Raw genomic sequence first — 26,576 nt, 5'->3', positions numbered from 1 at the left:
GCTTTTGACAACTTGGGTCCAGATATGAAGGAGAAGCTGTCTGATGCCCAAACAAACAGTCTAGTTCAGTTCTGCCGACACCAAATACTGAACAAACTGGAATTTGTCCTCCAGGAGATCTTTGATTGCATTCTGCTGAGGATTGCACAGCCACAAGCTCATCGTGATGAAGATGCTATTGACTTGAAAGAAACAAGGTAACAATCATTTTATATACAACTAGTTTATGGTATACATTAAGTGGAAATGGTGCAGCAAAATATGTATATATATACATTAAATGTATATATATACCAGAATGAACTGTCGTATAGGCTATGCAGTGATTAATTATATACAGCTAGGATATGGCTTACATCAGTTGGAAATGGTGGAGCAAAATATATGTATTAAAAGATATACCAGAATGATTTGTCGTACAGGCTATGCTGTGATTAACTAGGACATGGCTTAATTAATATTACATCAGTTGGAAATGGTGGAGCACAACATCATGATTAGTTATATTGGTTACTATGACATGTGACTGGATTGAAAACATTCAATGTTGAAATGTTGATTACAAATAATTAAATGTATTTGAGTGACAGATGGAATATTGTGTATGGTATAAGATATATATATATATATATATATATATATATATATATATATATATATATATATACTTCAAAAAAAAGAAACGCAAAAGGGTACAAATGGGTTATAACTCCGATTTTATGTTTCCTACCGGTTCATGCTTTGTGAATATAAGGTCATTGCATGTCCCAAACACATTCCCACGGTTACATTCGATAAAACGCAGCTACTGTACAATAAAGTTCCAAAATGTGAATATTCGCAAAAATGCAGCCACATGCAAACCATGTCACCACTGCACGTGCGTTGTCTGCACGTGCAACATGAACACCGACAGTATAAAAGTGCAGGGTGTTCGCTTGCCTGGCCTCTGTATCTGGCCGACAGTTGACAATCCAGGACATGCCACGTCTCAGTGAACCGCAGAGAAACAATGCCATCGGCCGACTAGACGCAGGCAAATCCAGAACGGCCGTTGCCAGGGCATTCCATGTGTCCCCAAGCACCATCTCCAGACTGTGGGACCGTTACCAGCAACATGGATCAACACGTGACCTCCCTAGATCCGGTCGACCACGGGTTACTACCCCCGGGCAGGACCGCTACATCCGGGTACGCCACCTTCGGGAACGATTGACTACTGCCACCTCCACAGCCGCAGCAATACCAGGTTTGCGCAGGATATCCGACCAGACCGTATGGAACCGCCTACGTGAGGTAGGAATTCGTGCCAGACGTCCAGTTCGAGGTGTCATCTTAACACCACAACACCGTCGACTCCGACTGCAGTGGTGCCAGATTCATCGACAATGGCCTCAACTGCGATGGAGACAGGTGTGGTTCAGTGACGAGTCCCGATTTCTGCTCCGACGTCATGATGGAAGATGTCGCGTGTATAGGCGTCGTGGTGAACATTATGCGGCAAACTGCGTGCAGGAAGTGGACAGATTCGGCGGGGGTAGTGTCATGGTGTGGGCAGCCATCTCACACACTGGCAGAACTGACCTGGTCCACGTGCAGGGCAACCTGAATGCACAGGGCTACAATGACCAGATCCTCCGGCCACACATCGTTCCAGTTATGGCCAACGCCAACGCAGTGTTCCAACATGACAACGCCAGGCCTCACACAGCACGTCTCACAACGGCTTTCCTACAGAACAACAACATTAATGTCCTTCCTTGGCCATCGACATCACCGGATTTGAACCCAATTGAGCATCTATGGGACGAGTTGGACCGACGCCTCCGACAGCGACAACCACAGCCCCAGACCCTGCCCGAGCTGGCAGCAGCCTTGCAGGCCGAGTGGGCCACCATCCCCCAGGACGTCATCCGTACTCTGGTTGCTTCCGATGGGCAGGCGGTGCCAGGCAGTTGTCAACACACGCGGAGGCCACACCCGGTATTGACTCCAGATTACCTTGACCTTGGTGGTGTGTCCTATCACTTACTCACAATGGACTAGAGTGAATTGTGAACAATCCTGCAACATTTGGTAATTATCGGACGCACCATTCAATAATTAAATCAATTCTCCAAATGTTACGACAATGTGGTTTTGCGTTTCTTCTTTTGAAGAGTATATATATATATAGGGCCTTTACACCTTTAACTGATGTAGTCCTCTTAAAATAATTTTAGTTATTTGGAAAATGTAAATGAAATGTTCAGTGAAATTTTATCTGTCACATTCAATAAAACAGAACAATAATTTGGTTGTGTCTGCAGTGTTGTCTTTAAAAAAAAAAAAAAAAGGTTCCCATAATTTAATGTCTACATTTAACACAAAGAAAAACCTCTGTCCTTGCCACTGGCATAAATATTGGTTCAGTTTTAATGATTTTAATTACTGGTATGACAGTGGGGAGATACAGATTTGAAATTTGATTGAAATATGGGGCTTCCATGGGGTGGTAAATCCTGTTAGTAAAGCATTTCCTCTGAACAACAAAGAAAGAGTTACTTGTCCCTAGTGCTACATCTAATTTTGCAGAATTAAAAAAAAAATCACATCCATCAGATATCTAGATTTTTTTACACGCCCATTGGAGAAAACATTTATTTTTTATGACACATAATGGTAACACATAGCGGTGATAACAATGTAACGACATATGACTGGCTGCTCCTAAGTGATGAGCAGGTCGCCCCTAACATACAATCCAATGAAATAAGGCAGTCAAACTTGTTTCCTTTTTGACATATAAGTTAACTTAAAATTAATTTCTCTGTGATGCATAATTAAGTTAACTGCAATCACAAACATCATACATAGGTTTTAGTTGGAAAAGTTGTTTCAGTTTATTTTAAACCTGTTTTTGTTTTTTTTGAGGATATGTAAGAAATAGAATACTACATTCGCTTTCACTTGTTAGATACAATATAAAACAACATATTGTAAAATAATTTATAAGATAAATGGTATCTACCGGCCATTTGTAGTATTCTCTATATCCACATTTAATTGATACTTTTCCTCAATGGACCCATTGGAATGCTTTTCATTCCATTTGGTGTTCTACTAATCAAATTGAAGCCTGTCTGATATCATCAGATTTATTTCTCTAATATTCTGAATCACATGTCACTGTTGTCACACTAACATTGGCTGTTGCTTGATTAAAATGTGCTGGCATGTCATGAAATATTTCTGTTCTTATTTATATTTAGTAAATACAACAACAAAAAAATAATAATAATCCCTAACTAAAATCTAGCTGACAAAATCCAAAATATATTTATTCTATTAGACTATATATTTATTCTATTAGATTCATTGTCTATGTTTATCACAGTAATAATTAGTTTACCTTGAATATTTCAGTTTACGAGACATAATGTATGGTGACATAGGGAGTCCCCTATATGCTGTCGACCCTGTGGAAACGCTGGTTGTGGATGATGTTGAAAAGTTCCCAGATGACATCAAAGGCAATCAAGCAACTTCAGCTTGGCTCACGCTTTATAAAGAAATAGAGGACAAGAAGAAACAAGCTCTATAACAATGGGATATATAGAATTTCCACGCTCCAGTGTAGAATATGAATCATGGGTTATGAGTGTCCATGTGAAATACAATATAATCATTAATACTTTTGTGTTGACATATTGCAATGGAACTTTCCAGCCAAAGTACTGAATAATTCCTGAGAATACACGTAATACTTTTGAAAATGAAGATTTGGAGAAAATAACAGGAATCAAAATGTAACATATCTGTATTCTAATTCAGTAATACTGTTAACTATTTTAATATTGATGTAATATCATGTACAAGTTGTGATGTACCCTGACACAAACTGATAAAATACTGAGTACTGCAATGTCAGTTATATTTAATTGTGATGTAACGTGGTGTAATATAGTGTGCTATATCAGTGAGACAAACTGATAAAATACTGTGTACTGTAATGTGAATTATTTTTAATAATGATGTAATGTGTGATACATCACTGACATACACTCGTGTAGTACCAAATACTGCAGTGTGAATTATTTTAATAATGATGTATAGTATGATATACATGTATCACTGACACAAACGAATACAATATTGAGTACTGAAGTGTGAATTATTTTAATAATGATGAATAATATGATATACATGTATCACTGACACAAACGAATACAATATTGAGTACTGCAGTGTGAATTAGTTCAATAATGTAATGTGTTGTAGTGTAGTATGATATATCACTAACACTAACTGATACAATACCGTGTACTAGAATGTGAATTATTTTAATAATGATGCAATGTGGTGTGCTGTAGTGTGATACATCACTGACATACACTCGTACAATACCAAATACTGAAGTGTGAATTATTTCAATAATAATGTATAGTATGATATACATGTATCACTGACACAAACAAATACAATACTGAGTACTGAAGTGTGAATTATTTTAATAATGATGTATAATATGATATACATGTATTACTGACACAAACGAATACAATATTGAGTACTGCAGTGTGAATTAGTTCAATAATGTAACGTGGTGTAGTGTAGTATGATATACCACTAACACTAATACAATACCGTGTAGTAGAATGTGGATTATTTTAATAATGATGTAATGTGGTGTAATATAATGTGATATATCATTGACACAAACTGATACAATATTAATAACTGTAATATGTGAATTACTTTGATAATGGTGTAATGTGGTGTACTATAGTGTGATATATCACTGACGCTATACTGAGTATGCAATACTGAGTACATGTATTGCCATGTGAATTACTCTAATATCGATATAATACTGTGTAGTGCAGTGTGATATGTACAAATACACACTGATATAATACCAGTGATATAGTAATTGTATCACACACTGATGTACTGCTGAGTGGTACATCATAATGATAGTTTGACAGACTATATGGTAATATTGATACATTAAATATATTAACTATCAAATTTGTTAACTTAAACTGTAATATTGATTTTTTTGTTGTATTTTTTTTTTTTTTTGTAACAGTGATGTACATGTAATACTGTGTACACAATATAATATATTGTAACATAAATTGATACACTTCACAGTAAAGCAGTGTTATTCAGAAATATGTGTAATATGGAGTATACTGTAACATGAATGAACTGATGCAGTACTGGGTTCACAAAAAGGTTTCAGTACTAAGTAATATAATGTAGAATCTTATTGTAAGATGTGCCACACAAACTGAGGTAACACCAAGTACTTGAAATGAAGGTGTAGAAATAAGTAAACATGATTATATACTAGCAGTTATATTATTTGAAGTAACATCACATTTGGAATTTATGTATTTGAGCATGTTTCAATAAATGACATAAAACGAATATAAATACCATCTTAAAACATTTTGGATTACTATAATAATTTGCCTGTGACTAAAATTGATGAAATATATTTTTGGAATATCAGATCACTAACCACTAAGTTCTTGAATATTTATTATAACATAATTAATTACATGTTTGTTTGTTTAGAAAATCTTCTAAAGTTTCATTTTGACTTTTTGTGTGTGGAATTTTCAGCCTACATGTAGTTTTAAAAATTGTATTGTGTTTATGTTTTTATCATCTAAGTACCAAGCTTATACTAGATGAATTAATTTGATGTTGTTGTTTTCTTGTCGACTCGTATGGATCCTGTAATTTGTCATGATTATTTTGCATATTGGTTGAACTATTGTTTATTATTTAATGATATGGGATACCTTTTTAAATAACATTTTTGATTACAGTTTATGGTAGAAAAAAATGTACCTTTTTGACATTTTGTGTAGCATATGTTAGTAAAAATTTGATATATGTAATATTGTATGTCTATCATTGAGTGTACTCAACAGTCACTAAATCATGAGAATTTAACTCTTGAAATGATAATTGTTGTTATGATCAAGAAGATAAAATCAAATCAGCAATTCAAAGTTTCAAAACTAAAGGAAATGACTTGACCAGTGATGACGTGAACCAGTGAGGTACCCTCTACTTAATAGCTACACTATGTTTGGTGTTGAGACATTCGTACTGCTTATGTTACTACATGTGTGTTTAAACACATTTGTCTTCTGATTTTCAACAACTATCTAGTTTAATATTTGAACATTTATATGAATAATTATGTTTGAAAATCTCTAAAATTGTGGTTTTGTATACAATGCTTAGTTGGCCTTTTTTAATTGATGTTGAAATCATTCCTTTTTTGTGCTTAATTTAAATGTTTTAATTTTCTTGATATATTTGTGTAATTTTAGCTTAGTATATTATGCACAAAATGAAAAATGAATACACTACTGTATACAAACCAATCATTATAAAATACGGTGTGTTTTTTATGACAGCAGATGTTACTAGTTTGCAAAACAACACGATGCTTTGTTAGTCAGATTGTAGCAGTTCTATTTCTATTAAATATGTATTATTAAAAAGCTTTTGAAATTTAATTTCAATGAGTTAAATTGTGTATTTTATATGTAACACATAAGCACGTTTGCTTACATTTTTATACACACAAAATGCATGCTTGTGCAAGCAAAAACATTCAAACATTGCATGTGCATGCACACTCATGTACATGTTTGTATACATACACACTGACACACACATACATATATACACCTTAGTTAAGGAATGCTTATGCTATAATTTTTAGTTGATTTTGAATTATGTTATGTAGAATTAATTGGTTAATGAAATAATGAAAGTTTGTTCATGTTTCTTTATTGTAAGAATTTAGCTCAAATATGAATCCATTTGCATGGTAAGACCAATATAATAAAATAGGTGAAGAACAAGACTGCTATTTCAGTCATGTGCTAAATGCATATGTTTATTCACGGTGGATATGCTAAGCTTTGATTTGTAGTTGACCAATCATGCAGACTGTAATGTTATTCTATTGACTGATTATGTATGTAGCTCTGTTTACATGAACCATTGAAATAAGTATCATAACAGCCACATTTTGTAGTGTTCAATATTAACACAATTAGTTGCTTAAATATTGATACATTTTATATTATAATATTTTATTTACTATGTGCCTGTTAAATTCAATTGTGATATACATTGCAACCACTGCAGTAATATTTTAGATCACGCAAGCATGAATGTTTAATAGATGGATATTTTTGTTCAATTTGCTACTTGCTTCACACTTTGATAATCTACACTTTACATTTTAATTAATTAACGCAGTTTGGGTATTTATGATGTTAAATGATTGTGTTCCACCTACAGATTAATATTTTTCTATTGTATTTACCAATGTATATTTAGCCAGGGATATAATTGTTAGCTTGCTTGCTTCTTTAATAAAGTGATATTTTCACACAATCAGTCTTCATTTTGCTAAAATACTCTGAACAACAAAATCATTAACACATTTAAGCTCTTTACAAACAAAAATGTGGTAGATCCAGAGCAGAATGTACTCCTGACATGCCCTAACTTCTCTATCATTTAATTTATGATTAATTCTTCAAATTCTTGCAGCATGGTTTTTTTTTTTGGTTGAACCTTGCCCTTCATCAGACCTTTCATAAACCTGAATGACAAAACCATATTCGCATAGCAGAGGATCGAGCCACTTCGGTGTTTCTCCCTGTCCCAATATCATTGGCTAACAATATAAAAAAAAAAATAATGATCAGCTATAGTATGGGGCTATGACCTTTCCGTGACCTTGACCTACTTTCATGTGACCTAGCCACTGACCCGGCACCGTCCTACTAACCCGGTCCTGACCTACTAACCCGGCCAGACCCAAAAGTATAAAAAAAGGTAGTTTTTCTGGAATTTTTCATTCGCTCGCCGAAAAGACTACATACCAGATCTACGTTCGTTTGATATGGCCTGCTCGACACGTGTTCAAACGAAATGTCGTCTAGAACTTTGAACTAACGTCTACCTGGTGTCCAAGCTATGGAAAGGGGACACTGCTATTCACATAAGGAAATTTTACAGTGACAAGGGGAAAACTTTCCCCACCAAGCGAGATATTGCCCTTAATCTAAAGTAGTGGATCGAACTGTGTACCTGTAAAAGCAAAATTGACGAAACGATTTCAGCCTTGAAACAATGGAAAGACGACAGATTGTTCCGTCATCTTGCTGCCAATGTCCATGTCAGCGTCGAAAAGAACATCCCAGGTGTGGACGTACGACAATGGTGGTGGTGTGAAGAAACTAAATCCGTGAAGCCATCGAGGAAAGGAATATTCCTTTCTCTACCACAATTGCAGAAACTGAAAGCCTCTTTCACAGTCATGTGTGACTTTGTACCAGAGCTGAACAGGATTATATCCTGCGCCGTGCAAGACGACCATCAAAACCAGATGGGATTTCTTCAGTGTAACGTCTGCAACCCGAACGAGTGTCATCAGTGGTAACAGACATTGCTGGCTATAAAAAGTGGTTTGTGGTATAAACGTCATTTGTTTTACGACTGTCCTAGAGAGCAGACGTGTTTTATGATTATAACATTTTTGTTCCTTGTTGCACTCTATCTGGAAGGAAGAAAATGGCATCGGGATATTCGAGCAGTGTTAGTAGCAACAGCAGCAGCAGCAGCGACGCGGACGACGTCTTGGTCTGCAAATGTTCAGAAAGACATACAATCAAATGTAAAATAGTGACTACCAAAAAAGATGAGAAGAAGAGTACTCATTATATGGATCAAATGGATGGTACACGCGAAATTGGGGATAGAATTGAAGATGGCGAACTCATGGATGAACCCACAGATCAGGAGGATGCTGCTTGTGAAACAGATGCTGACGATGACTGGTATTCGAGACGTTACTTAATTATTCTGTCATCATCCCGAAATGAGAAACTTGTATGCCCGGATGCTGACGTATGTTCGGTGGCCCATCCAGATGAGGGAAAAACCAAAGGAACTCGCCAAGGCCAGTTTCTACTACACGGGAAACCACTACGCCATCACTTGTTACTGTTGTGGACTTCACGTCTACCGATGGCAGAAGACAGACGAACCAGTGATGGAACATTACAGACTCTCTCCAAGATGTCCTCATGTGAACAAATTGTTCAGATATTAAATGTTTCAAACACGCGTGACACACTTGAATGTTTTTATATTAATTATGTTCTGTCATATATTTTGTGTGCTATTTTTTTCATGTTGTATGTTGTAAATAAAACTGTGAATAACAGGTTTTGTTTTCTTATTTATGCTCTGCGTTCCTGGGTGCGTACATGGACATGTCCCTGTGGTAGTCACACTGGTAGAGGGAAATATTTCAGTCAGCTCGCACGATGAGATTTATGCTTGGGAGGAGGGACACTGGTAATATGTATCACACACATTCAAACACTCATGTGCCATTATGGACCTTTATGCGTCAGAAGGTATATAAGTCAAAGGGTAATGATGTTCGTCATTTGAGGTAGAACCTTCAGAGGAGCAACATGTTCGATCAGTACAAGTTATATGTACCCGACGTGGATAAGTGAACCCTTTTCTACAAACTGCAGGTATACGGCAAACTTAACCTCACTATGAAATTCAGCGTGGTGGAAAGAGTCCGATCATATACAGTGTGGATCGATGTCTGGAACTCTATGATCCCTTGTGAAAAAAAAAGAGGAACAGAAGAAATCTTCGACACCCAGTATCGTCATGGTCTCCCCCACACAATAGGTGGCGGAGCAAGTCAAGGATGATCTGAAACGGAAACAACAACAAGAACAACAACAAAGTGGTACGGGTTGGAAATCCCCGAAATGGCAGAAGCATTTCTAAACATGAGTCACATGGGCCAGACAACGTCATGTCACTTGAACAGCCAAGATCATGAATCAGTGTCACATTTGCGAAAAATAAATATGTTTGGACCCACGACCTGACTTGGCACATACGGAATAAACATGCACTATTGGAATCTGAAAATAAATCTTCCCAGCAGCAACAGCAGCGGAAGTAACAGGAACAGCAGCACAAGCAGCAGCAACAGGAGCAGCAGCAGCAGTACCTAAGATTGTTACATCCCTTCACCATGATTGTCGGGACCCACTTCGCGTGGAAAGACACTTTTGGTATACAAACTGCTAAAATCTTCCCACCACGTCAACGCATCACCAGGCCATTCCTGAGAATTTGGAAAGGATCGTTATTTGGATCCCAGAGTCAGAAATTACATCGTGTTGGACAACTTGATGTGTATAGCCAATAATGATTCTCGCATCACCGACCTGTTAACGGAAGACAGTTACCACAGAAACGTATCCGTCATCACCATCAACCAGAACCTGTATCACAGCAAAGACCCGACACAGAGAAGAAACTGCCATTATCTAGCGCTGTTCAACAACCACATCGACAAGCAACACGTTCTGATGTTGGCACAGCAGATGTATCTGAAAAATATTCGTCATTTGATGCAAACGTTTGAGGAAGCTACCCACAGGCCCTACGGACATCTCATGGTGGACTTGAAACCGACCACGCCCAACCTAATGGTTTAGAGACGGGGCCGTCCGAATGGTATAAAAGTACAAACGAACGTCAAATGTCTCAGAAGACGTGCAACCACCGTCCGAGAAAGAGCTCTACATGCAAATCATGTAAAGGAACGCATTCAAAAGAAAACTACCAGGCATACCCGCCTACGAAGGCGTACATTTTATGATGGAACGTGAATTGGCCATCAATCGTGACTATTTCGAAAGCAAGAGGAAACGCTACAAAGAAAACAAAACATGTCCCAAGATGTCGTAGAAAGAAACATGAAAACATTGCAATGGAAGTTATTTAAAGACGCGTACTCTCGCTTTCTGACATATATGTATTACTTTGACACAGATTCGTTCTAAATTAAATCAGTATCGTTCCTGAATCAGCGAATATTTGGACAAAGTAGATGACGATGATACCGATGATGACGAGGACGAAGATGACGAAGAGAAATGAACACTAGTACTATTCACACGTCGCTCTTAAGGCTTATCGATGTAACCCAATGTGTGTCCATTTTATATATGTGTAATTGTCTATAGTGATTGTAATTTAGAAATAAATGAAAAACCAAACCAAAATTTCGCTAGTCCACACAAGTCCCGCTCGAAACGATGGACGGATGGATGATCTAGGCACACACACAAACAACCACTCACTGACTCACACCAAACACACTTGTATAATTATTGAAAACTTTATAAAATTTTTATAAAGTCTTGAGGAATATTGACTGCTAATACTAATTATTAAGAGGATATTTAAATATTAATACATCATCATTCAAGTCAAGGAACCTATTATCCTTAATATATTTATTAGTGAAAACAGAAAATTTATTTGTAAAACGATATTTATTAAAAAGTAATCCAAAGAACTGACGCACGTAGTGCTTAAAAAACCTAACAAGATTAATATTTGACCCTCTTGATTCAGCTATTACACGTCTTTTAAAAACTGATATTCTATAAATTGACAATATAATGTTTAAGAAATCATATGGACAATTTTGTATTCTAATATAACAACCAAATAGTAATAATAGTTTTAGCTGTTGTAAAGAAAACCCCGTTTTCTAAAACATTACAATACACATTTCATGAAAAATTTATATTAAGTCATGCAATTCATCACAATATAAAAACAAATGACACAAATCTTCATCTTTCATGCAAACTGGACATCGACTAGACAAAACTTTACCATATTTATACAATTTACAATATATAAAAAATTAGAGTCTTGTAAAAGAATCCTTTTTATGCGCACGGTCCCTACTAGGTTTATGCGCACAGTCCCGGCTGGGGTTATGCGCACGTCCCTAAAGGTACATTTGCCCTGCTTTGATTGGCTGATAGTGTACAGCCTTCTCTCTTGGAATCGCCATTGCTGCTGAAGAAAATGTACGGGTATCCTATACAAGAAAACTGTTGACTTTGTTTAAACAAGTAAGTGTTATTTATTATAAAGGAACCGTGTACTTTTGAGAAGATATAGATTAATTTTTATCTATTGAGATCGTGTGTTAGGGAGCGCACTAGGTAGTTCTGCACTTGAAAAATTTGAAATGGCAGAACCATTGCCAAGTACTTCGCGTCATGTCCTGGTTCTTGGGCACAGCTTGGTGAGGCATCTCGGGAAATATGCAGCAGAATCGCCCGAGAGCAAGAACTTCGGTCTTCTGAGGGATCGGGTTACGTTTCGGGCGGAACAGTTCCCTTGATCGGCTCCCAGCTGGGTGTAGTGCGGGTGCGGGTGAAACCACGGGTAGTGGTTTTACAGATTGGGGGTAATGATTTAAGCAAACTCACCGTTACGCCCCAAATGGTAGTACAAGGCATTTGTGAGTTGGTAACAAATCTGCAACGAAATTATGGGGTTGAATCGGTAATTGTAGGTGCTTTGTTTTTTAGGGGAAAAACCAGGAAATTCAAAAATGATGTTAACGTAGAGGTTTACAAATGACAGCAAACAAAGAATTATCAAAACAGCCAACTTTAAATTCTGGCGACATGCTCGCATGGGTAACGTCTTTTATTTGTATAAACCAGATGGTGTTCATTTTAAAAATCAAAAATCTTACTATCGATCTGTAAAAGGGGCAGTGCTCTTTGGCCTAAAAGACTTATCATGATATGTTTGCAACTCAATAAACATTGTTATGATTGTATTATAGAGACATCCAGTTATTAAGTATCAGTAGGTATGTAGAGGAGCTGTAAATATACATATTTATCTATTTATAGAATAAGGATAACAATAATGACGATGATAAATAATTAAATAGATAAAATATTTTTTAAATAATAATAAATAAAACTAAAATAATAATAATAATTATTAAATTAATTTTTTTTTAAATAAAATAAAATAAAAATAAAAATAAATAAATAAAGGAGTAAATTAAAAAAAAAAATTGCTGCAAGGGTAATTCAGGATTGAAATAAAAATTTCAGTTAATTATATATATATTCTTCAGCTTGTTTCATCAGGTGTGTCCTATTACTGGCTTTGCCAATTGCCAATTTGGCTGCTCTTTGCAGTGTCGGCATGGTATAGGTTCACATTCCTGTATGAATTTGCTGATTTGCACCCAGTTGTCTTGTTTTTTACATCCAGTTTTGCGTGGATATGATTTTCACTTGTAAAGTAGATACACATGTATCGTGTTTTGTTTATTAGAAGTATCCCGTTATGAGCAAGGACATAGAACAATTTATTATTAATGTAAAGAAATATATTCATAGTCTTGGCGTTAGTTATTCATCCATTGATTTATTTTGTCATTAGATCCATATGGATATAGACAATGATGTGGGGGGGGGGGGGGGAAAAATAATAATTAAAAAAATTTTTAATCATAATAATAATAAAAAAAAAAAAATAAAAATAATGATCAATTTTTGTGCTGGTTCCCTCTCTTGGATTTTTATTACAGATATAATGCCGCCAAAGCGAACAGCAGCTTTGGCAAACAGAGCTGTCCAAAGTAAAGCAGCTAAAAGAGCCAAAGTTCCCAGGACGACTTTGTCGGAAGAGACGCCCAGCGGCTCAACACAGGAATCTGCCCCAGTCACGCTAGCTATGTCGCCGCAGGAACTGAAGACACTCATTCAAGAAGCCTTTAGCCAAGGAGTTTCAGCAGCCAAACAACAGCTGCAGGGAGCAGTGCCAGTAGCATCAGAAGCTGCCGCCATAGAAGTATTGGAGCCAGGCCCACCACCCACACAGGAAGCTGCACAAGCAGAACAGTCAGACAATATTATTAGTACGTGTGTGGTTCCAGCGTTGTCGCTGACATTACCTTCCGGGTTAGGGGAGCAGTCCCAACCTTCAGACTTCAGGTCAACGACAGTACCACTGGTAGACCAAGTATGTGAAAAAGTCAAACAAAAAATTTGGGCTGGCCAGTATGTCGATATGGCCACAATTTCGGACACACAGGATAAATTTGAGTCCTATCACATGTCAGTTGCTGAAGGTGGGGACGGCTCCCCATCCATCCAATGGGTACCGAATAAACGGGTAAAACATTTAACAATTGAGCAGTGGACAACCAACTTTCACATTTTTATGGCAGTATACTGCCAGAGAAATCCTGGGGAGGTTGAAAATATCCTGAAATACTTGGCAACAGTTAGAAAGCTGGCCTTGAGAAATGGGGACTGGTGTTCGTATGATCAGTCATTTAGGCGGTTAAAAGCAAACAATGCATCCTGGCATCAAGTAGAATGGGAATTGTGGTCGGATTCACTAAGTGCAGTCAGTAAGCCATCACTCGAATCCCGCCCCATGGGTTATTGCTGGAAAATCATGCAAGGTCGTTTTTGTGCAGGGTACAGGTTTTCTCATGCTTGTCACAAATGTGGGGGGTCACACATTCCATCTCTGTGCCAACAGGCAAATACTCGATTGGTACATTTTCCAAATGTCCCAACATTGCATAATTTTCGATTTCGACCACAAGTTGGTCGATTTCCCTTCCTATCAGTCAGACTAGGACGTTTCAATGCCAGCCCAAGGGGTTTCTCTGGCAGATCAAGTCGTTACTCCAGTTAAGCCTGATAAATTGTTGTTACTGCTGCAAGGATACGATGTAGATAAAATAACATATTTAGTCAATGGCTTTAAATATGCCTTTCATATTTCAGTAAATAACTTGAATCCAAGTCAATCCAGCAGCAATCTGAAATCAGCAATGGAGATGCCGTTAATTGTCGAATCGAAAATAAAAGATGAAGTATCAAATAATCGTAATGCGGGCCCTTCGTAAAGCCACCATTTACAAATCTACACCTTAGCCCATTAGGTATAATTACAAAAAAGACCCCGGGCAAATATCGTATGATTCACCACTTGAGCTACCCAAAGGGTAATTCAGTGAATGATGGCATTTCAAAAGAGTTTTCTAAAGTAACCTACTTCAACATACAATATGCCATCTCATTGATCAAAAAGGTAGGAATCGGCAGTTACATAGCAAAAGCAGACGTTGAATCTGCATTTCGGATCGTACCTATTCATCCTTCACACCATTATCTGTTCGGTTTTCGTTGGAAGGAAAAATATTACTACGATAGGTGTCTCCCCATGGGTCTTTCAGAAAGCTGCAGGATTTTTGAGGAAATTAGTAAAGCACTGGAGTGGGCTGTAATTCACAAAGGTCAGGCTTCTGCTGTAACTCATGTCTTGGATGATTTTCTTTTTGTTGAAAGTACAGAAGCTCTGTGCAAACAAGTTTTCCAAAAGTTTGAGCAAATGTGCAAGTCCATAGGCATACCATTAGCACCTGACAAGTCGATGGGTCCCTTACAAGTTCTACCCTTTTTAGGCATTACACTGGACACCATAAAATCAGAATCAAGACTTCCAAAAGACAAATTAGAAAGATGCCATCATCTTTTAAACAAATATAAACAATGTCGCAAAGTTTCTCTAAGAGATATGCAAACCCTAATTGGAACACTGTCATTTGCAACATCTGTTATTCGACCTGGCCGAACCTTTCTTCGCAGACTAATAGACTTGACAATTGGTATAGAAACCATTTCACTTTATTCGCTTAACCCATGCTGCTAGAGCAGACATGGCTATGTGGGGAAATTTTTTGGACAACTTTAATGGCAGTACCTTTTTTGTTCATGAGCACTGGTTGAGTTCTGTTCACCTACATCTCTTTACAGATGCATCCTTGATGGGTTTTGGGGCAGTCTTTGGAAAACGGTGGTTATATGGGGAATGGGTCCTATCGGCTAAAACCCATCACACAAAAGTACTAGAACTTTATCCCATTGTTACTGCAGTTCTTACATGGGGCAGTCTTCTAAAAAATCTCCCCTGCGCGTGCTGTAACCTCACCGTGGTGCAGGGATGTAACATTTTCTTTGAGAATGGCCAATACAGCACAAAATTGAAGTTTTTAGTAAAATTCATTATCCGTAAAATTCTGTGATATTTGTGTTTTTGCACAGTTCTTTACACTGTTCTTTACACTGTTTTTGTTTAAACCTTGAATTTTTATATTGATGTTGATCATCACTTTATTTATTTGCATTACCATAGTTTGACACCCAATAGCCGATGTATTTTTCCTGCTGGGGTGTCGTTAAACATTCATTCATTCATTCATTCTAAAAAAATCACTGTATTGTTTGGCACACTGATAACCAAGCCTTAGTACACATCATTAACAAACACACATCTAAAGATAAGAACATTATGCGTTTACTCCGTAGGTGCGTTTTATCTTGTATGCATTATAACATAGTTTTTAAGGCACAGCATGTTCCGGGCGTAGAAAACTCCCTGGCTGATGCGTTATCTCGTTTACAGGTCAACAAGGTCAACATATGGCCTCATCCACTATTACATCACATTTATCAGCATTGTCATATATGCACAAGCTGGCAGGTTACGATGACCCTACAAAACAATTTATAGTAAGGAGGTCTTTACAAGGCGCCCTCAAGCTTCGACCCTCTTATGACATTCGTCTACCTATTACGGAAGTCATCCTTGCCAAACTAGTCCACGCCTTACAGTTTATGGTATGCAATCCTTATGACAGACTACTGTTTAGTTCAAATTTTACAGCTGCATTTTTCTGTCTGGCAAGGATTGGGGAATTGGTCTCTTCCAGTCAAGCACAACAAGCAAAGGTCCTTCAAATTAAAGATATTTCATTTTCTTGTAAGAACACATTGATAAATAATATGTTGGTTACATTCCAGCATTTTAAGCATAATTTCTCAGGCATGCCACATAGCATAACTGTCTGTCCACACAATGACGTTAATATTTGTCCGATTATGTCAATGAAAAAATACTTGGCTGTCCGAGGACAGACAGTAGGGTGTTTATTTTTAACTAAGCAGTCAACCCCAGTATGTCGTCAAGAATTTAGTTTGGTCCTGAAGCGGGCACTCGTATTTTGTGGTCTCGACGTTTCTCGTTATAAAGGGCATAGTTTTCGAATTGGAGGAGCCACGGCTGCGGCAGCACAGGGATTTTCGGCTGCTTGGTCGCTGGAAGTCTGATGCTTTCAGGAGGTATATCAGAGCACCACCTCTGCTCTGATGTATTAAGAGCCAGTTAGGCAGTATGTATGCATCTAGTCTCAAGCTGGTGTGGCGGGGGTCCCCAGATTCGAGGCTAGATAATTTTGTATATAGTTTAGGATAGAGACTTTACTCGATAGTTAGCAATGATGCATGCGCATATAGCTAGATATGTATTTGTTACTTATTTAGTCAGGCAAGGGAGTATACACTCATCACCACAGTTCTTTGGTGCTGGTCTGGTGTGGCAGGGGTCCCCAGGTCCAGGATCAGAGGGTGGTGTTGGGGGTACAGACAAATAAAAATATACTTGCAAGTGACATTTGTGTACAGTTTATGAGTTGGTTATAAATGTAGAAATTGGATTATTGCGGCAATACGTCGTTGACATTTTGTTGCAGCTTGGGTGGCGGATGACCCCGTCACACATTTGGGGTAATTTTGGCGCTTTTGAGGCCACTCACCTTCACTCAATATTGTTTCATGAACATTTAACATGTTATCAATTTCATTATGTTATTATATGTATGTCAAAAAGGACAGTGAACATAAAAACGGCCGCCTGAGTAGTTACCGGGCGAGCCAAATTTCATGCCAGTACTTGTCTATGTTCTCTGTTATATAGTTCTATTGAGTGAACAAGCGTCGCTGCAGCAAGAGGCGGTAATAAAGGTTGAACTATTGTTAACGGGATTACTGTTAAGACACAGGGGATCTCAGGTGCAGGGTTAGGATCAAGCAGCAGAAAATAATAATATGCGCTATTTTAAAATCCAAATCAATGAATTCAGGAGATTTATCACAATAATGAATCGATTTCCAAATTGGCTTCCATGATATGTTAAAACTTAAATCCTTCCATTTTTCTAAACATGTAGGTAATTTGAAATTTTGAGCAATTAAAGTAGAATATATTAATTTAACAGTGAATTTACTTCAATTTATTATTTCATTATTATAAATCAAAAATAAATCTTTAACTAAAGAGCCATTTTTATTCTCACTAATAATAACTGTTTTCCATTCATCTGGAAGCATTTCTTAAAAAGCCACGTGCCTCTGAGAAAAAAACAAGGTCTAATCTATTTTTTAGAGGGGATATTCCCATTTCAATGTCACAGACGTTGGTATACCACGTGGCCGTTATCATTTTTATTCGGTTTGTTTTCTCGTGCACGGTTCGCGCAATCAACATCCGATTTGTTGTCGTTTGCTTGTTGTTCATTTGTGAAAATTTACATTTTCATAAACAATAAAGTTCAGACAAGTAAGTATCTCAATACAAAACGTTACAAACCCTTAAAACCAATAATTTTGCTAAGTCTTACGATATCTGGAGAGGGGATACAACCTTGGGGTGGGGGTTGGGGGGGGGGACACAAGCTATATTGTTACCTTTATTTAAATAGAGTAGGGGAAAAAAATCTTACATTTTCGTCCTGGGGAGGGGAAGTGCCTCTCCACCCCTGACGACGACGACGACGACTACTACTAACTACTACCACCACCACCCCACCACCCACCCCAAAAAAACCTACTACCACCTACCACCTACCACCACCAATAATAAACGGTGCATCTAATTGCTAATAACAATAGGTTAGGCACTAGTACCCGGTTCCGAATAGCGAATGTAGGCTAATTGCGGTTTATACAAAAAAAAATTGCATTTTTGTAGACATCTAACGGTGACATCAGAATACTAACTTTCAAAATTATTTCAAGCAATTGGGACATGGGGATTCCCATGGTATTTATCGATATAAAACCTGCTTTTTCACTCCATTTTATAAAAACGTGATCTAAGTGTGTTACAGGTTTGTAGATTAACCAAAATTATAATTTATTTTCGCTGGATGGAACTAGGGCGTGCGGCTTTAAACTTCGTACATGAAATGTACAATTTCAAAACAAACCAGGCCCTGCCCTACAGGTTATAGAGGCTACTTGTACAATGGTAAAAGGAGGCTGCTTGAAAAAAATTCGTAACATAATAAATAAATAAATAAATAAGCAATTAAATAAATAAACAAAATAAAATAAATAAATAAACTATAACTAAATAAATTTAAAAAATAATTAATAGAAAAAATATAATACTTCACACTTGATAACGAATGGAGTAATTTCTACGCTTGAGTCACAGACGCTAACGACTGAGCTATTTAACAGATGTCAGCAAACCCTGTCATTTAAACCATATATATGCGCGACGAAGTAGGTCAGTCTTGAACATTTATTTAACATAAATATCTGGAAGTGCTCTCTTTTGTGACTGCATTGTCGCTATCGGTCAGCGCAGGACGAGAATTCCTTTTTACACCTATTTAAATCATTTCGTATTTCTGTCACACTTTGAGAATGTAACTTCTAAAAGTTCCGTAGAGTATTTTATTTAGCCACCGAAAAAAACATGATACCAACACGTGCCGAATGTCAGCAGTTAACCATTCAACATTCAGCGCGGTAAAATTAAACACACTACCTTGTGTTGGGCTGAGTCCTTAGAATTGGTAGGTTTGGGTTAACAACACCACTAGAGCACAATGATGTCGGCTATTGGATGTCAAATATAATTTTAACAGTTTTAGAGAGGAAACCCGCTACACTTTCCCATTAGTAGCAAGGGATCGTTTATTATACACCATCCCACAGACAGTAAAGCACATACCACGGCCTTTGTCAAGTTGTGGTGCAATGGTTGGAACGAGAAAAAACCGAATTAGTTGAATGGATCCACAGAGTGGTCCAGTGCTGTGACGCAAGCACCTCAAGGGAGCACTTAACCGACTAGGCTTACGGTCTGAGCTGAGTAGGATCCAGGCCAAGCGGACTAGGGCCATGGGCGTTGTTCCTCTAAGTAGGTCTATCTAAATAGGTCAGAACCGGGTCAGTAGTCATGGTCACGTGACAAGGTCATCAAGGTCACAGGGAAAGTAGATCAAGGTCACAAGAAAGTAGGTCATGAGGCGCAATAGACCCTAATACTACTATTGTACTTTTGAAAAGAGAAGGAAAAAAAATCCCACCCAAAATTTCGCTAGTGCACACAAGTACCACTCGAATCGATGGATGGAATAGACGGAATGGCACTGCATTTTGTGTTTACACTTAAACATTAACTCCATTGGGCAAGTTTATTAAATGATAGTAAGCACTGTAAATTCAACTGTCACGGTCATAGCGCATGTTCTCGTTTTTTTCGTCGGTTTTCAACATTTAAAAACAGTCCACACAACTCCCGTTGCAATCGTTAGACGGATAGACAGAATACCATTGCATTTTGTGTTTACTCTTAAACATTAAATCCATATGGCAGTACTTATGATGGTTGGCAGTACTTATGATAGATGCTACCGCTGGGGCAGGATATGCTCAACATTCAAAAACACCTGATATCATCACCGTTTTGAAAACGATTCATGAGAGCATGCCACCACAGCTGAACCAATTCCAGTGATCTCTGCCCCGTGTTACTTCATGTTTGCATTTATCATAGTTTGACACCCAGTAGCCGATATATTTTACATGCTGGGGTACTGTTAAACATTAATTCATTCATTCATTCATTTTGTCCTGTCATTTTTGATTTAGTAAACTAGTCTCGGAGTGGCAGTGTTCTTTGTGGCGGTCAAAAGGATGTATTATCTAGTAAAGAATATTATCGGCAGTGGCTGTCCTCCTATAGATGAGGCACTGGATAGAGATTCATGGAATCAAGCCTATTCAACTCTACATTGTGCAGAAATGCGGTCTTAATCACGGATGGCGCTTTTGTCCTCTATCAGTCTCAATCAAGTGAAAATAAACACCTAATAGGTGAAGTTTTAACGTGCTAAAGCATGTCTCTGCAAATTGAAGATTGGCGTATACCATTCATAAACAAATTTAGGTAACCCATTTTGTTTGTTGCATAGCCCATCAAGAGAACTTGCTTGAACTAACTGAATGTTCTCTCAATTTTCAGAGGCCTATAAAGTGTCATTAAATGTTCTTTTCTTTTTTTCTTATGAAGCACCAGCATGCCTCATAAAATACTGTATTATTTTATTTCCATCTGCTTTTTTCAGGAATTTGTTCTGTTAAAGGTCCACAATCACGGCACATTATTAATACACAGTATATAAAAAAAATACTTAAACATTACAGTATTAAAAATAAAAAAACCCAAAAATACCATCCCAGTTATTAATTACGTGACTTTTTGTAAAACGCTTGGGGAAAACCCCCACTGCTCAGTCGATTTGACCCGCATCAGACCTGTGACGTAGAATCAGGCGTTCTGTTAGTAGGTCGACATGCCGACAGCAAAAACCCCCCAGCTGATTCTTAACAGACGCTAGTTTGGACATTTTGGTCTTAACACATTTGTACATCTACTCTAATGGTACCTCGATTGGTGAGGAAGTGGTATATAAGCACATTAACCTAGTTACCTACCTACCTGTGAACAGGAGGACACAAGTTCAGTCCCGACTTTTGAAAGTGGGATATTAACATTTGACTGTAATAAAAATATGTGTTCAGATCAGAACGCATTTAAAACAACAAACAGAATAAATAACATTTTATTGATTAATATCACATAAAATAGTGATCTGAATTTATTTTCTTAGACAGATCGGTATGATGCAATGCAGGTATGAACACATACAAATAATAATACTATTTATCTTGCTTGTTAAGCTTTCAAAGAGGCGCGATTATTTCATAACACTTTCTGTGGTGTCCTAATTACTGGGAAACTGCCTTCATTGTTAAAAGGTGACCACTGGCAGACAGTAGGTATGATCCCATGCCAGTGTAAACAGTATAGAGGCAAGACCGCGCGCCTGTGTAGACAGAGCTAATTACTATATGAAAGGTTCTTTTGTTCTTGAATTTGCATCCAAAGTCCGGAATAGAAGGCATCCGGTGTCGACAGATTTTTTGTTTCCTAATAAATTAACGGTAGCTGAACGGAACTTCAAAACTGTTCCGGTTTATACATAATGCCAGGTTTAAATAGATGCCGGTGTGTATACGAACTTTGTGTGTGTGTGTGTGTGTGTGTGTGTGTGTGTGTGTGTGTGTGTGTGTGTGTATATATATATATATATATATATATATATATATATATATATTGAACAAAATAAGAAACTTCCGCTAACTTTGCTTGAACATAACTTGATGAAAACAAACCGGGGGAATACTTGTTATATATGCGTTTAAAGAGTGTTCCATGATGCATCGTTTGGTGCAAAAATCATGGCCATAGGTTAACAGAAACTGGGAGAAATTTTTACCAAGTGTGGTAGGGGTTAAAAAAAACCCACCCACTTAATAACGGGTATGACCACCTCTTGAATTGACCACTGCAGTGCATCGCAGGCGCATAGAATTGACTAAAGTGTTGATTTCTGCCTGTGGAATATTGTTCCATTCCTGAATGAGCGCTTGACGAAGTTCGTTGACGTTAGCGGGTGGGTTGGGACGACGCCTCAATCGTCTGTCCAGACTATCCCAGACATGCTCGATGGGGTTGAGATCAAGACTTTTAGCGGGCCAGTCATCAATGAAATCAATGTTATTTGTCCTAAGAAAATTTACAGTGTCTCTAGCTGTACGAGAGGTGGCATTATCATGCTGAAAAATCGATATGTTGGCGTTGTTATGGAACAGAGGAATGACGTGATGAGCGAGAATGTCATCGCGGTAACGTTGAGCATTTAACTTGCCATCAATGACGACTAGTGGTGAACTATAACCATGGGCAATGGCTGCCCAGACCATGACACAACCCCCACTCCCGAAACGATCTCGTTCAAGAACACAACAGTCAGCATAGCGTTCATTTCTCCTACGGTAGACGCGCACCCTGCCATCACCACGTTGTAAAGAAAATCTGGATTCATCCGAAAAAAGAATGGTATTCCAGCGTCGCCGTATCCAACGAGCCCAATTAAGACGATTTAGACGATGACGTTGCGTTAAAACGCATCCGACGTAAGGACGTCGTGCATGTAAACCGTTCTCCCGCAGACGATTACAAACAGTTTGCCCACTGATTCGGTTATTATGAAGCCCAGGTGTGTTAGCAGCAGTAGCAGTGGCAGTTTGGAATCGATTGCGCAAATGCGTGTTCATGATATAGCGGTGTTGACTTAGCTTAGCTTAGTAACTGGTTTAACGTGTCCATATACCACTAGGGTTTCGAACACGCTTATCTCGAGTCCGGCCTCCGATAGGATCGGGGGTCTGACTCGGGACAAGGATAGCGGTCTTGACCACGCGTTGTAACACGCGGACGTCCATGACGTGACAAGTCGTTGGTGCTTCCTGTCGTTCGAAATCTTACGCGAAGATTTCGTATCGCTGGACTAGAACTCCCAACATGCCTTGCAACGTCTTCTGTCGACATGCCAGCATCAAGCATGCCAATCGCCCGTTCGCGTAAATTATTGGGTATTCTTGACATACTAAAAATGCTACAATGTAAAAAACGTTTTTTTTTTTACAAATTTTGAAGCGTTTTCGTTCACTTGACAACAATGTCAGTAAGACAAGTAAAACAAATTGACCGAATACTACACGGGACATGTCGAACCATGCATGCACGAGCAAATTGATTTTTACGTTGTCGACAATTAACAGTGCAAAAATAATCGATAAAATTCATGAATCCTGATAATACAGCTCAAGGCTAATACTACCTATATAATTTCATTACACAATGAATTCTTTAACACAACAAATACTATATGTACAAATCGGAAGTTTCTTTTTTTGTTCAGTATATATATATATATATATATATATATATATATATATATATAATATACATATATATATACATATATATATACATATATACATACATACATATACATACGCACGCACGCACAAAATGTTTGTATTTAATAATGAAATACAAGCCCCTATTTTTTATCGTTCTAGGCTTGGTACCCTCCACTGGCATAGGCAGGATTTTATATTGGGATTGGTGGGGGGAGAACCCACACTGTATATACATGTGTATATATAACTTTATAAAATGTAAAAGTTAAAAAAAAGAATTTTGATGGGGGTGGGGGTGGGTTCCCGAAGGCCCCCTCCCTACGCCATTGCAGGGACGACGCATGGCCTCACAACACTTTTCAAAGAGGCACTTTTATAGGTTATATGTCATGTTATGTCTTTTCGCGCGTCACGGGGTCACGTGACTTGGCTCTTGGAGTCGACAGGCGTTTTGACAAGCGATGGGGAAAACGCGACTTTTTATTGCAAATATATTAAAAACGGGTAAAAAAAAAATATATATATATATTTTATTGATACTTCATATATTATATTGTAAAAGGTATACGTAGATAACAAACAAAAGTGAATTACGTTTTTGATAAACGTTGACCTTTAACAAATGAACAGATAACTGTCACAAAAACTTACCCACATATAATACATCTAGATACAAAATGTATGTACTTATCAACTGGTAGTGTAACATATTTTATACATTTAAACAAGTGTGGACACCAATGTGGACACCAATGCGCAATAACCAAATTGAAATCTGTTCTGATGACATTTAGAATAATGGTAGTAGTGAAAAAAAGAAAAAGAAAGAAAGAAGTGTTTTATTTAATGCGCTCAACACATTTTATTTACGGTTATATGGCGTCAGACATATGGTTAAGGACCACACAGATTTTGAGAGGAAACCCGCTATCACCACTACATGGGCTATTCTTTCCGATTAGCAGCAAGGGATCTTTTATTTGTGCTTCCCACAGGCAGGATAGCACAAACCATGGCCTTTGTTGAACCAGTTATGGATCACTGGTCGGTGCAAGTGGTTTACACCTACCCACTGAGCCTTGCGGAACACTCACTCAGGGTTTGGAGTCGGTATCTGGATTAAAAATCCCATGCCTCGACTGGGATCCGAACCCAGTACCTACCAGCCTGTATACCGATGGCCTAACCACAACGCCACCGAGGCCAGTACGGTAGTAGTGAAAGGTCCACAATTAATTTACATTTTTCTGAAATTAATAATACTCAACACCCAATTGTTGAACTAGTCAACATTTGCTTCCTTAGTAATAAAATAATTCAAGATACATTAAGTGAAAGCATTACTTTATTAAACAAGCAAATCAAATGCACATTCTAAAAATATCTTATTAGAAAGCAAGTAATATATTTAAGCCAGCAAATATATAATAATTTTTCACATCATTATTAAAAAAACAAACCAGTTTCTATTACACTGATATATTAATTACAGTAACTATTATTAGAATGTTAAAACAGTGTTCATATCTAAAACCATAATCACACATACATGTAGCCATTAACAATAATAATTAATTAAAGTTTAAAAACAAAGTAATAAAATACTCTAACCATTATCACTGAAGCAGCCATTTAAAAAGATATCATCTACACATTTTATACAATCAATCAACAAAGCAAAATATAGCAGCATTATTATCTAATGACTAAAACTGAAATAAAACATTTCAATTCACTGTCATGACTAACTAGGTCACTGTCATGACTAACTAGGTCACTTTCATGACTAACTAGAAGGATGCTTTTTTGTTTAAAAAATCACTTTTTGTCCAGCTGCATAAGATCCTTTATTTCGCTGAATGGATTTGTTTTCACGGTCCGTTAATAGTTACTAGTATTTAGGCTAGGTAGCCTAGATGGTGAATAAAGATTTATAGTGCATTAGCCCATATACATTTATGTCCACATAACATTACTATATATAAAAGAAATATCAACATATTCCAACTATATTTGGGGTTTAAGCTGTTATCTGCCAATCACCAAACTAAACTAAATTAAATTAAAACTGTAATTATTATTAATTAGAAAAACCATCATTCTGGCCATTTGGTTAAATGAAACTTCAATTTAATTAGAACATTTTATGACCAAATTCGCAAAATTGTTAATAATTTTGGGAATACAGTTTAAAACCAACTATACAATATAAAAGAAACAGCAAACAAAAATATAAATATTGAAAACATTATAAAGTCATATGGGTGTGTATGCACTTTTCACTGACATCAATATAATGAGATATTGACTCAAAATGGTTTACTTTTTAAAGAAAACATCTCTCCCATCTTTCCTTTAAAATAAGAAAATTCTTTTTCACTGAATCTAACTGATTATTCACATCATTTAAAATGTAATTTTTAAAGATAAATAAAAATACAAAGAACAGATTTTCAAAACAATATACTAGCATACAAATATATTACAAATATATATATTAAAAATGGATCATGAAAGTCTGCAAAAAAGGTCATACAAGATTAATCCCACTTCTAGATTTTAAAAAATCATAATTTTTTTATATAAATGTAAATTCTGATATTAATATTAAAATATAAATAATCAATTACAAACACAAAAACAGTGATATAATAGAATAATGAATATATACTTGAAATGTTAATA

General features: G+C 37.0%; 2 protein-coding genes across 2 annotated transcripts in view; one reads left to right on the top strand and one right to left on the bottom strand.

The window, feature by feature from the left end:
• The first annotated feature begins 6 nt into the window (after window positions 1-6).
• Window positions 7-7,416, top strand: LOC121372662. The gene is made up of 2 exons (XM_041499108.1): window positions 7-197; window positions 3,406-7,416. Exons 1-2 carry the CDS (start codon window positions 25-27, stop codon window positions 3,581-3,583), a joined length of 351 nt encoding a protein of 116 aa, XP_041355042.1. The 5' UTR covers window positions 7-24; the 3' UTR covers window positions 3,584-7,416.
• An 18,983-nt stretch (window positions 7,417-26,399) lies between these two features.
• Window positions 26,400-26,576, bottom strand: part of LOC121372409 (E3 ubiquitin-protein ligase rnf213-alpha-like) — a 27,760-nt gene continuing 27,583 nt past the window's right edge. Inside the window, exon 11 of the mRNA XM_041498715.1 lies at window positions 26,400-26,409. Coding sequence (XP_041354649.1) covers window positions 26,400-26,409 — 10 coding nt within the window. The remainder of the gene's footprint in view (window positions 26,410-26,576) is intronic.

This window comes from Gigantopelta aegis, chromosome 4 (genome assembly GCF_016097555.1).
Source record: "Gigantopelta aegis isolate Gae_Host chromosome 4, Gae_host_genome, whole genome shotgun sequence".
Lineage (NCBI taxonomy): Eukaryota > Metazoa > Mollusca > Gastropoda > Neomphalida > Peltospiridae > Gigantopelta > Gigantopelta aegis.
Note: the sequence above shows the minus strand (reverse complement) of the source record. Positions and strands in the feature narration are given on the sequence as shown.